The 14,514-nt window shown below is 41.4% G+C and overlaps 1 protein-coding gene across 1 annotated transcript in view; it reads right to left on the reverse strand.

The window, feature by feature from the left end:
• The window catches only part of LOC140243719 (partitioning defective 3 homolog), a 122,041-nt gene that overhangs the window by 74,019 nt on the left and 33,508 nt on the right, over positions 1 to 14,514 (reverse strand). Inside the window, 1 exon segment of the mRNA XM_072323383.1 lies at positions 13,632 to 13,736. Within this exon segment, the coding sequence (XP_072179484.1) occupies positions 13,632 to 13,736 (105 nt within the window).

Raw genomic sequence — 14,514 nt, forward strand, 5'->3', positions numbered from 1 at the left:
AGCTATCGCCTTATACGGTAGTGCGTGCGATGGAGCGTAAACGCCGTCGCTAAGCAGGACAGTTGTATTGTTTCGTCCCGTGAAAGAAACAGGTTGTGAGCATGAACATAGCCTGAACTTTGAGAGCGATTTTCTCCGTTATTTAGAAAATCAACTGACATAACAAACGTGGTTAATATTCGTTTTTATGATCTATAGGGATGTCGAAATGAGTTGTATTACATATCAGTGTAAAGCTTAGAGTCTGTAGAATTCACTTATAGGCATAACTACGATTTCATTTTTTGCGACTTTTGACTCATTCCGACGGAGCGCCACACATATTATCTAAGATCATGGTGTACGTGAACGAAATTGGAATGTTAATGAGGAACAGGTGTACATAAATTTTTACAATACAGGTTGTAAGCCTACATTGTACATGTAGCTTTTCATAAATGTTTGCCCATCACAGTAAACACTGCATGCATAATAGTTTACACCTACCAGTCCCACCCCCCCCCCCACCTTCAAGGAAAAGAGGGCTGTTGAAGAGCATGTGGAGCTTGAAGCATGCAAATCGATGACTGTTTACCACCAAGCGGCCAGCGAAAGAGGCATTTTCGGGGCGAGGTCCCCCGGTTTGGTATAAGTGGGGCCACTTGGGGTCATCTGCAAGCCCTCCGTGGCGGCTGGCCTGGGGGACACCAAGAAGTGGTGATGACAGTATGTTGGCAGCCTGTATCAAAACACAGGCAGCTACCCTGTCACTGGAGACAGCTCACATTATACACACTCTCAAAACCACTAGATTGGGGGGGGGGGGAGAAGAATAGGATAGAAATTATTCTCTCCAGACAGAAAATGGCATTCCGTATCACCAGAAAGTCAGTCACACAATCAACAGGTCCCTACCAATATTTGTTTTCTTCCCTTATCAATTCCTTTCATCTACCTTTAAACGGACTGTACAGTATTGGTTGAAGTGGGGATTCATGTTTTGAACATTCCTAAGTGAGATAATGAAAAGCCTCTTGTGAAATATGAAAGAGCATGTAATTTTAAGAAGGATTCAACGTTTATTTGATGAAAATTGGTTTTCAAATGGCTGAGATATCCAAAAAAGTGCTAATAATAAAAGCCGACATGCCACAACTTTATTAAGATCTCTTTGTTTCACCTTGTTTTTGGATATCCCAGCCATTTCAAAACCGATTTTCATCGAATAAACTTTTGATACCCCCTTAGAACTGCATGCTCTTTGACATCTCAGAGAGAGGTTTCTGAATATCTCGCAAAATGTTAAAAGCTAAATCCCCACCTCGACCAGAACTGTACACACCCTTAATTCTTGCCTTGTCACATGTCACAATGATGGGATATGAACAGAAAGACTGTAGGTTCCTATGTATTTCCTAACCAGATCTGAGTGCATTGCAACATTCACACCAGGTACAACTGTAGCGTAAAGCCCTTGTGTGTATTATCATTCCCCATACACACAAAAGCCTCTTTGGCACTGTTATCTGGTATTGGCTCAGAAGTTGCAGGCACATGTTACAGTTAGTGCAAGCTGTGCGTGGTGCTCTATTGCAAGAAACAATGGATTTTACAGATCCATTTGTATGGTTGAGTGCTGAGAATGCATTAAAATCATGAGATCCATTCTTATTCAATTGTGATAAGAATGCCGAGTGTACATCTGCATTCACAAGATTACAGAGTTTAAATTTAAATGAGCTGGAAAAGAAAAATATCTTTCTGCGATTTGAACACCCACCCTTGCATCTTTTCAAATCAAATGCAACTCACTTTCTCCTCACATTCCCTACAAATTAAGACTTTTCAATCACTTTTTTCCCTCACTAGTTTCCTCGAATTACTATCTAGATTCACACAGTACAGAGAACGGAAGTACATAGAGCAAGAGAAAAAGTTAAACCTTTTGTAATGCCTCTGCAGGAAAGAGGGTGACTGCTGTATCTTTAGTTTTTGTTTGAATGCTTGAGTTGTGTGTTCCTCCAGTTTTTTTTTTTTTTTTTTTGAGTGACACAAACTTGGCAGAGATGCGTGTCACTGAATTCAGCGACTTGTTAGAATCTGAGCACTCCCAATTTACCAACATTTACGATTGCCATAACAACACTTCACTGGGGTTGAGGGATTAATTGGTCTCCCAGGAGACTCTGATTGGTCAGGGAGCAGCCGAGGTCAAGCAAAGGTCAAGGGTTAAAGAAGAATCCTCCCTCATCTTCCAGCCACACCTATGAGGATCATGTTTCTATACACACCTTGGGCACAAATTTGCAACAATGCTGCATGTCACAGGGTAGAGAGGCTATCACAAGTCAACACACCCTGAACTGGTAAACATGCCCCTAGGGAGTAATCATAAAGACCTCAAGTCACCAATCTTCACTTAACAAGGTCTTCTTCCATTTTTTCCCCTCCTTTTTTATAAAAATATACATTGGCTGTGCCACCAAAAAAAAAGAAAAAAAAAGAAAAGAAAACAGGGGTTGCTCTTCTCTGCACCATAGTTTGTACAGCCAATGAGAAGTACAGAAATGTGATTCTCCTCCACTGATATACCTCTGGTCAAAGCCTTTCTTTCAAAGCCATTGTAATCAATGATAAAGTATACAACACTACAGATCTCAAAATACACTGTATACTAAGTGTATATGTGCAAAATTATCATTTATGTTTGTTTCATTTGTCTTTATTCTTTTCTTGTTAATTCAAGAAGGCACACACCGTAAAGCAAAATGGCAGCTGCATACAACTCTATGTGGCCCTATCAAACATCATAACTTGGGCACCCTACAGAACTGATATAAGTAAATTTATGTTTACTATTCAAAGTTTGCATCAGTCAAGTCTTCTCATGGCATAGATTCTTTCTCCATCTCTGAAAACAAAGATAACAAATGTTGCTATGAGATAAGAGCATGTCTCATAGAGCAAGGACTGCCCTTCTACAAGGAAAACTTTAAAGTAGAAATTCAAAGAGAACGAAACACAAATTTGATAAGAAAATATTGAATTTGAACATCTGTCCTAGATGTACACAAAATATCGAGAGAAAAGAACAATCCCAACTATTTTTTATTAATTCTTGAAATCGGATGAAAAAGTGAACCCGAAATGCCCCGATGAACGGTCTGCCGATACCCCTTCCCGATGACGTCACGCACTGGATTCGTACTCTGAAAGTACACGTTCGCTCCATAGACTACTACCGTGAATTGTTTTCAGTGTTGTGTTTAGGAGCCTAGCAAGTCCAATTATTTAGTTTATCAGGATTTTTCTTGCATGTCTCCTTGGAGTTCACAGTTTTTCCTTACATTTCATCCTCATAAAGTATGAAATTTGTGAATGCTAGCGGCGCATAAAAGAGATTTCTTTCAGACGTTTTTGTCCGCATGTCGGTTCCGTGCCTTCAAAAAGTAGATCCGGTCACAGCAAGCTGGATGGTACGTCTCGCTCTCAGCTGGTCTGCATCGGCTGTTCTTGAATGCACTGTGCTGGTGTGTGGTTCGCACTGCGTTGTGTGTGTTTGCGTGTGTGTAAATATATTAGTGTTCGTGCTCTGATTTCTTCCTCGGTCTAGTGAGAGCTGTGCGTAAACACGTGTGTGTATGGGAACATTTACTATTGTACGTACGGTGTACTTCGAACATGTGCGCCAGCTCCATGCCCTGGCCCCTCGACGTTCGACGCAAGACTTCCTGCAGCCATGGACCTAGCAAAAAGGTCCATGCTGCAGCTGATCACTCGCTCTCTGTGCATGTTTTTGTTTGTAATAATAATGGATGAACATAAACTCAATACTGTACGAGTAATGTTCGCCACACGTAATCTGTGTATTTCGTATACTGTTCTACGAAGCGAATTGCTACTTACAGAGGTGGAAGAATGAGCCGTGAGGAAGTACTTCTTTTTCCACATTTTTGTCTAAACCGCCGCCGTCATTCATCGTACATACTGATCGTCGAGACTCTAAATCGTACTGAGCCGTATGTTATACTGTTTTTCTTTTTTTTTAACGTCAAGGCAGACATAAAACATTTACTTTACCATCAAACGCAGCTGAATATTACTGTTATTCATTTCGAAATGTTATAGCAAATATCCGACATTTATTTTAGCATCATATGGAGCAGAATGTTGCTGCTATTCACTTCCAAACGTAAAAGCAATCATCTGACATTTATTTTGGCATCTTCTGGAGCCGAACGTTATTCCTATTTACTTTCGAAAGTTAAAGCAAACATCCGACATTTATTTAATCATCGTATGGAGTTGAAAATTATTGTTATTCATTTTCGAACGTCAAAGGGATCATTCGACATTTATTTTAGCATCTTCCGGAGCTGATATTATTGCTATTTACTTTCGAATGTAAAAGCAATCATCCGGCATTTATTTTATCATCGTACGGAGTTGAATACTATAATTGTTATTCATTTCCAAGCGTCAAAGCAAACATAAAACATTAATAACTATTTTACCATCGAACGCAGCTAAACATTACTGTTATTCATTTCGAAATCTTCAAGCAAACACCCGACAGTTATTTTAGCATGGTATGGAACAGAATATTACTGCTATTCACTTCCGAACGTAAAAGCAATCATCTGACATTTATTTTAGCATCTTCCGGAGCCGAATGTTATTGCTATTTACTTTCGAAAGTAAAAACAAACATCCAACATTTATCTAATCATCGTACGGAGTTGAATATCATTGTTATTCATTTCCGAACGTTACAAGGGATCATTCGACATTTACTTTTAGCATCTTCCTGAGCCGAATGTTATTCTTATTCATTTCCGAACGCAAAATCAAATATCTGACATTAATTTTTGCATCGTAAGGAGCTGAATCTTACCGATATTCATTTCCAATTATTTTAGCATCTTACGGAGCCGATTGTTACCGCTGTTCATTTCCAACAGTAAAAGCAAACATCCGACTTTTTTGGTGGCCCGATCGGGCCACCAAAATCTTCATTTCTGAAATATTGTCGGCCCGACGTGCGTTTTTTGGTGGCCCCGGGCCACCGGGCCACAGTTAGTGTCGAGCCCTGTCTAATGAATGTAGATGCTCGCAAGTGTAACAATGAAATATGATTCGTCCCCCCCCCCCAAAAAAAAAAAACAAACAAACAAACAAAAACAAAAAAAAAACAAAAAAAAATGCAAGAATGTTTGTGATTCCATAGCTGCGTTTATCCGGACATGAATCTAAAAAAGGAATTACAAAACCTCTTTATTATTATCATTATTATTATTAACGAACCATCAGAAAATCAAAGCTAATGTTACGTTCAGATTAACATTTTTTTTCCTTTTTTCATTGTCGAATTAGCAAACCTTCAGAGTATCGACTCTCGAGCTAGCTTGTTTCATTTTCGGATAAACGAACTTTCACAGTAACGTGCAAATATTATTTTTTTAGTCGGGCATAAGGAAATGTTCAGAAAACGTGTATAGACGGGTGGTAAAAAAAGGAGAAAAAATAGGTTTGAATTTTAGTTTGGCATCGCGTCTGTTTGCGTGGTGCTCGTTATTCCGAAAAAGAATAAGATTCACTATCCCGATGGTAGTTATTTCGAAACACGCATATTGCATGTGCGGATATTTGTTAATCCGACAAATTTAATCATGGTTTGTTTAATTTGATTTGTGGTTCGAAAAGTTCGTTTATCTGAAATTGAATTACGCCGCAAGAAATTACTTATTTCGTTTTCGGATAAACGAACATTCAGAATATGGAATGTTTTTGAGTGAACAGGACTTCAAAATAACGAAACTTAATTTTCATCTTTTTCTCTTTTCGATTTAAGAACGCTTTTTTCCCAGTTTTTGGATAATTGAACCCTCGGGAGTGACGATCTTTTAAAGTAACGACCAGTAACCTTTCTTCCCCCCCCCCCCCCTCTCTCTCTCTCTCATATGTTTCTGTCGTAGTTTGACATCTTTAATTTTTTGTTTGTCCGGTATTCATTATTCCTAAAATAATGAAAAAAGAAGAAGAAGAAGACATGAGATACATTTGTACGTATTCTATAATTCGTTATTCCAAATCTGAAACACGCAAAATCCCTGTGCCAATGTTTTTCTTCCGAAAATATGAGGGTTTGTTAATCCAAACATTTTTTGTAGCATTATTCTGTAGTTTGGTTAATGTGAAAATGGGGAAAAGGCTTGGTAATCTGAAAATGAATTGAATTTGTTCCCAGATTAAATTTCTTATTTCTTACGTTTTAGATTAGCGAACCTTCGGAATAAACAACTTTTAGAGTAACAATCAGCAACATGTTTTCTCTTTTTTTCATAACTCAGAATAGAAATAATGTACAAAATGGAGAAGTATTTTAAAGCAGGAAAATAAGGCATTTCAAGTTTAACACTGTTTATTTATTTCATTTTTCTTTATCGGTAAGTACAAACAATTCTTACAAGAAATAGAAAAGGAAATAGAGAGAAAGGGAGAGAGAAAGAGAGAGAGAGAGAGAGAGCCCTATTATAGGCAAATTAAATGAGAGAAATAAAGAATCATTACGTTTGTAATCCTGGCTGGGTCTTCGACTTGTCAAATATTTTCCCTGTTCATTCCTCCAGGCCCCAGACTGTTCATGACCGCCAAGAATGCGCCAGTACGCGCGGTTTCTTTTTTGTCAAATGGTCTCTCTCCTCTACCCCCCCCCCCCCACCCCACCCCATCCCCAAGTCAGGCACCTTGCCATCGTGGAATTTTTATTGTTTCTTGGTAAACTTGGTGTTCACTTTTGACCGCGCGTTATTGATTTGTGTTATTTTTATCTTGAATCGCGCACTGTGCTCGGTATCCACATGGAGCACGCACAACCAGTGGCAGTGACTACCCGACTCACCTGTAGGCAGCTAACGGCGAGCAGAAATGGCAGTTTTTTCTGCTACCGCTATTTTCTACTGCCAAAATAGGCTAATACATCGTACTGGAATAAAAACCTTGTTCGATATCGATGAGCGTTGATGTGGTATCGCAATGCAATACCCGGGCTTATACAGGTAAAGTCAGTGTTTCGACAGTTGTCGAAATCGTGACATCGCTAAACAGTTGTTAGTTTTGGGCTTGCGTGTGCATGATTTCATGGGTTTGTTGAAGGGAAAATGTGGAGAAAGAAGGTGGCTTCATTTGCCTGCCCGATTCGGGTAAGCATTTCTCTCCTTGTTCAGAACACTTGTACGACTTTGATTTTCACTTGCCCGAGCAATCGGGAAGTGCTTATGTTCGCCCTGCTATTAGACCTTGCTAGCCTAGTATTGTACCTCCTTGGTCTGACCGGTTTGAGGCCAGCAACTAGTCAGGCGCAATGGCGTGATAGCTATCATAGCAGATGTCATTTACGGAAGTTTTACGAGCGTGTGCACACTGGTGAAGCAGTGATGCAATTGCGAAAACACCGAACCTTGTCGATGTCGAAGATTCCACTCCTCTTCCCACCTCCCTGGTTAGAATCTCGTATAGTCGTACAGTATTACAGTACATCGTATCGGGCGCGAATGTAAACAAACACACGTGGTTATGCAATTGTTCCTACGCCAATGAAAGTACTTCCACGACTTCGCTAATCACGTAACAGGCCAGGCACGCAGGCAGTGAGGATGGTGGTGCGGCGAGCGGCTACAATGCGGATCGGAGCAGTAGAGCCACTTCACCGCGGATTAATACAAGTACATACTGCATGCGAGCAATCGCGAGCTACGAGACTGGGCTGCACAAGTTGTTATCTCGATCCTCGTTTAAAATCTCTCCTATTTTGATATTTCGCCATTTTTCGTAAGTCTGCTTGTTATTGTCAACATCACCATGTCTTAGATTACCAATCCTGTCATGGACATCCTCATGATTTCCAATCAAACGCCTCATGTGACTAGCGAAACTTGAACGTGCTAACGTTACAAACGTAAGAAAAATAAGATTACCTAAGTAGCTTGAATTCCTGAATATTGACAAAAATATCTGTAAGAATTACAAAAAAATCGAGAGAGAAATGTTTCTTCATTACTATTAAACCATGAAAAGTTATATTTCGTTCAATTCGACTTTTACATAAGGAAATAAAATGCAAAAGAATCAGGTTGTACCTCCGTTAACATTGAACACACATTCATCGGGCAGAGTCCGCAAATCCAGTGCGTGACGTCAGGCGAAACGGGCATCTTTCCTGACGAATTGGCCCTTATCAGGCTCCAGAAAACCGCAGTTTTTCGTGAGCGTTTACTTCTTTCTAGCAACGCGAAAGCGAGGTAACAAAATTCCATTGCCTTCTATGTCTTCTGAGCTTTCTACTGATGCCTAAATTGCAGAATTTAATGATCTCTTTGAATGTCTACTTTAACATTATGGAGCAGATACTCTTGAGGAGGGCTTAAAAAGTTACACCAACACCACTGAGCATCATCATCCACTCTCGACAAAAGTACTCAGTTCATCCAGTGGTCCAGTGGTGCACCCTGTGCTCCTAATCACAACAAAATGGCTGCATACAGAGTTTATAGACAGACACATATCTTAAACAGGCAACTCCACATACGTATGTAAATAGCATGAGTACTTTTCAACTATCCTCAAGAGAGGAAGCATTCTCACACTACAACCAGGACTGCTCAACTTTTGCATCAATTGATATGCCTTCACGTTATATTCCCAACAGGAAGTGCTATGCAATAATAAAGGCAGCTCCTTAACCCAATCTCTACCGAATTCCACAATCCCTCGATATACTTTTGAACATGAATAATCCAACACCCCACCCCCCCCCCCCCCCACCCCCCGCCCCATATCCCTGCTGGCAATGAGTGAAAGAATAGAAAATGAGGGATATGCTGACTTACTTAAAAATCAGGGCGGAGACAGGTGAACCCAGGTAGGAAATGAATCTGTCAATTTGAACCAAATTTCGGGCCAGACAGGGGCGGACCGCTTAAATGGTCGGCAAGCTGGCTGGCTGGCTGGCAGGCTGGCAGAGTGGTAGGGATGCGATCCTGGAAGATTTTATTGATTTACGAACTTGCCCCAGACTCTCCCCCTGATAGGAGCAGGAATTCCTGCCACTAGTTTGCCCATGACGGAGCATCTGAACCAGGGAGGGTTTAATGAATGGAATATGGAGCGCACCAATGAAGGATTCCTCTGAGGGCATAATGAGCCCAATTACCGGCAATGACCCCAATTACGACGGGCCATGAGTTGATCTCCATTCATTTATTTACAGCACTATACAGCGGGATATTTCTCCATCTTCCCCTCCCCCCTTCTCATCTCATTTTGATAGCATCACCAAGAGTCACTTTTATAGCTTCATCACTGCTATTAAGTTTATCTAAAACTACCAAGCACTGTATCCCTGTACAAAAATCAGTTTCTTTCCTTTTTGTGTTTGGATGGCCATGATTTTTTTTTTCCATCTTCATTGCCATGATTAATTAAATCTTTGCAAAAACAGCAAATATCACTTCTCCATAAGGGCTTTTTACACTTGTAAATTTTTGCTTAGCCCCGGACTATCGGTGGGGCTAAGGGGGGGCCTTAGCCCCACCGATAGTACGGGACTATCCTTAGCCCACTTTCTGTTTACACTCGTTTTTGCCAAAGTGGGCTAGCCCCACCGATAGTACGGTACTATCTGGCCCTGCAAAATAGCAGGGGTTAGCACCGCAATTGCGGTGCTAGCACCGCAATTGCGGTGCCAAGCAAGTGAGTGTAAACAGAACGAAAAAATAATCCTGGGCTAAGCGACGGAGACGAAGTGCGACCCTCACTGACCAATCAGAAACGAGGTAATCAAGTGCTGCCGGTGCGTGCGTGTACGTGTACAGTACACAGCGTAATTATGAATATTCATGTGGTTTGGAAAGTCCGGGGCTAAGAAAGACGAGTGTAAAAAGGTCAGTTTTCTCCTTAGCCCCGGACAAGAGATAGTACGGGACTAATTGGCGAGTGTAAAAAGCTGAAAAAATTGGTACGGGACTAACGATAGTCCTGGGTCAGAGAAAGTCCGGGGTTAAGAAACACAAGTGTAAAAAGCCCTATAGAGAATGACATTCATCCGACCTGATCACCATGTCTGAATAGTCAGTCATTAGGAAACAATGTCTGTAGGGTCCTCATGTGGGCAAATTCATACATTCTTGGTGCTTCAAAACCACTAGACCACTAGTTGAGGGCACGTAGAGCTACTGTCACTCACATAAAATTAATTGACACTTGCCTAATAAAAATACAGCCCCTTAATAGCTGATACCCATTCAGGAACATGGGAGAAAATATATCATGTTTTTAAGTGCCATGACATTATTACTTTCTGTGATCCAACCCTATTTCAAACAGCACATCATGGGAGATATATCATGTATCTTTAGTATCACAGACAACTTGATTTCATACGAAATAGTAAAAATGAAAAGCCACAAAAGTTTCTACACCAAGAATACACCATTAATCACTGCTTCTCAAATTATCTCATGCCGTGGCTTTTTTCTTTCAGTTTACAATATGATGACAGAAACATTACTTCATTGCCCTGAAAATGACATCACTTGGGGTATCTGATAGCTCGTCCAGAGACTACTAACTGCACCATAAATTACTGCGAACTAGGCCTTTTCTTCAGAGGGCAAACATTTTGACAAATTATACCACTTAATCGGAGTAAACTGCTCTGTACTATGATACGGGCGGGGCTTTTGAACACTTTGTACAGTTGCCTTGGGTTAACCTCCAATCAAAAATGTCTTGGTGGTATGTGTAGAGAAGTGAACTCATTGCACACGTCATTTATGTCTGTGTTTATGTACATTGATAGTTATGATCTTGGAGCTGCAACAACATTGATTTTCACATTTCTTATTTCAAGAAGAATTTACCATCTTTTATTCCTATACTTTGTTACAAAAATATTCCCGCACTAGGAAAGATAAAAGGGGCATGATTTCTAATAATTTTTTTTTTAATTTTCCATTGTAACTGTAAATAGGCTTAAAAAATGGGGAATACATTTTTTTTTTTTTTTTTAAGATTGCTGGCGGCATTTTAGGGAGCTCAGGCAGTCACGACTCAACAGCAAATGATGCTTTTAGACTTATGATTGATCACAAGCGAAATGTAACGGCTCATTGACTGATCTCCAGGGAGCAGTACAGACCTTGTTGAAGGATATAGACCAACGCAAAACAAAATGATACAAAAGAACAGAAAAAGAATGCAGTATAAACAAAAACAAGGAATGCAGTATACACAAAAACAAGGAATAAATGCAGTCTCTCCCTGCCGCTGGTTTATTGAACCCGTTGAGGACGAGTCCGGAGTATACTCCGGCCAGCGTCAATGGGAAATGCGTGTTGTAGCAAAATCAAACCATCCCCAATGGGTTAAGGAGCCATGACTGAGAATTTCTGCAAGATGAAGAAGTTCAGGGCAACAATTAGGAGGGTGTGGTACCTCTATGTGTAATGACAGCCATGGTAGGCGGTGGGTAATAAATAGCCAGAGAGAAGGTGGTTTTATACTGTGAAGATCATTTTCCCTGTGTGACTGCACTTGGTACCTGCACAGCACAGAAAGTTAAAGGCCTATCTCACTGGAGAAGATGTTGCCGCAACTGCCATGGCTGATCACTTGCCGCCACTCGTGCAACTCGAAAGATCAAAACATGGCTTGCGCTCTCACCAAGAAAGCGACTCCAGGGGGACATCCGAGACGTCTCTCAACAAGGTGAAAACTTATTTGCCCGGAAATCGCAGGGGTGTCACCGTGACATCTCCAAGACATCTTCCTACGAACAACAGTGGCGAGCACATATCCGCAACGTTTCCACATCAGTGCCAATAGCGAGCCATGGCGTCTACGCAAGGTTGCAAACGTGTCTCAGAGTCATCGCTGACACCAGTCTCCACAATGCCGCCAAAACTATGAGGGGATGTCACAGAGATGTCAGAGATGTCTCTGAGACCAGCTGGAGTCTAGGAAAAGTCTCTGCATAAATTCGAACAAATTTGATTCTCCCACAACTCCCACGAGACCCAGGAAGTCTCCAGGAGAGGTTGCCGAGACATCTCTGCAACCAGCAAGACTTCAGTCGCCACCAGGTTGCCGCCTAGTCTGCGATTCAATGAGGGTACCCACTTTAGCTCCTCAACTCCTTCCTCACTAGAAGAGCACCTCTCCCATGCAGTGCAGTGATGAAATCATTGATAAGAACCACACATATCAACTATCAGTGAATTGTCAATTACGCAAATAGCAGGCCTCGAATTAACCGACGGCCACCGATGGCCGTCGGTGCCCCTCTCGTTGGCCGCAATGCCTTTTTTTCCTTGATCAAAAAAAATGTGCCCTTTTTCTTGTGGCCGTGGTGCCCTTGTAGAATGAAAGTTATTATTTATGACGTATAATATGCCCTTTCTCAAAGTCTACACTTAAGTAAGCTTGAACATCTTTCCTGATCTCAAATATCATACCTTCAGTTCACTCGCATCCCAATATATCTGATTCAAACTCAAAGTATCTTTCCAAGATACAAGACGACGTGTAGAAGTCTACGTACATGTACGCCAGACCGGCTTTTACCATCCCGACTGCCTCCGCAGTGCAGCGGCCATAGAGTTACTAGCTAGGCAGCGGCGGGCCGGAGCAAGTGGTCGCAAGCCATGCTAAAAAAATGCCAGGCCTGTAGGACGGCTGCGAGCATTGCCATCTCTCTCGCTCTGCATTCATGCCCACATACTCAAAGCAAAATGGCGCCGGAAGTGCTCCAAAGCGAGCGCGGCGTACGCGTTGAGAACGTACTGTATTACAGAACCTACATCGTATCGCGTATGGCCTACTGCCTAACGTCGTCTGCTGCGGAGAGATCTTATGCGTGCGTGCGCTGCTGGAGTGTAGCAGCACGGTCGATAGCATACAGCTCTATGGGGCATTCACATCACGTATAAACACCCAACATGCCCTTTCCAACGTGGCCTTGGTGCCCCTCTGACTGACCTACGTGCCCTGGCCTCTTGGAAAAAGTGCCCTTTTCTAAATGGCCTTGCCCCTCCAAAATCCTATTTCGAGGCCTGAAACAGATATTACTATCAAAGGGATGAAACACGATAAATATTGCACCTAAATCATGATGATGATGATGATGAGATAATGATCACACCAATTAAACTCACAATGATGATGGTGACACTATGACATTTGACAGCAATGGTGAAAATTATACTAAAGATGATGGTGTTGGTATTGGTGTTGGTATTGGTGTTGGTGTTGGTGTTGGCACTGATGTGGGTGTTGATGTTGATGTTGATGATGACGATGATTATTTGCTTTGAGAGAGAAATTGAACCACAGATGAATATAAAGTGGAGGATTGGGTCGCAGACCAGTGTTGGGCGATGTGAATTAAAACCAAACACAGAAGTCATTTGAGTTAAGCCATTCCACCAAATCCATGAGAGAATGACAGGGAAGGGAAATAATGATAAGAAAAGGTCAAGGGCATGGAGGGAGAAGTTGATTCTGAAATCAACCTCCCGGACTCCAAGTCATCTCTTAATTCCTGCAGCTCAAACTGCTTCAATTCTGGTAAAGCCTAAGTTGCTCTGGGCTCTTACCTTTTCCCGATCGTCTACGACATCACACACGACATCATCGACGTCCAGTATTCCGCCCTCGTTCTGACTGGACAGGCTGTGGACATGCACCCAGTATTCAGCACCCTGCAAAATATGATGGAATATTCAAATCAAACCCATGCACTGTACAATTAATCAATCTCATGCATGCTTTTAATAGCAGAAAGTAGGTCAGCAAATTTATACACTGCACTCTCACCACGAGAAAGGGGGGGGGGGGGGCTTTAATGCTGGCTGGAATATACTAGCACTGCTGAATTACCTCGAGGAACTGAATATGCATGGTACATAATAATAATCTTAGGGGTGTTACAGACTTATTACAACAGTTCAGAGAATTCACATTTTTGAAATATTCACATCTTCAAGTATTAACCTGAGCACACTTTTAAACCAATCACAAAGTTACAAAACTTTAAAGCTGTTATTGGTTTTAAAGATCAACAACAAACAAACAAACAAAGCAAACCATTAATAAATAACACCAATGTTCACTGACATAATATTCACACTATAACCAGGGAGGTGCCCTCCCCTGCTATAACTGAGTGAGAATAGTGCCTTCCATACCACAATGATGGCACCTTAACAATATGATTAGCAAATCTAGACGTCAAATGGCTTTGGTATTTTGGCATAATGCATGGTGAGTGAGATTACTTTTCAGGATGCACACAAAACTGGCTACTTGGCAATTTGATATGGCATGTGCTTCAGAGGAACACTGCCTGCATTTGAATCAAAGCTGTACAAGACTGTATCACTTTCATGCACTACAGAAAGCTACATTTTATGCCAAGCTTGCCCCCATCCCCCTTCGGGGTTTTCCCATAATTTGAGGTTTAATCTTTAAAGGGACTGT

Source organism: Diadema setosum, chromosome 20 (genome assembly GCF_964275005.1).
Source record: "Diadema setosum chromosome 20, eeDiaSeto1, whole genome shotgun sequence".
In the NCBI taxonomy this organism is placed as follows: domain Eukaryota; kingdom Metazoa; phylum Echinodermata; class Echinoidea; order Diadematoida; family Diadematidae; genus Diadema; species Diadema setosum.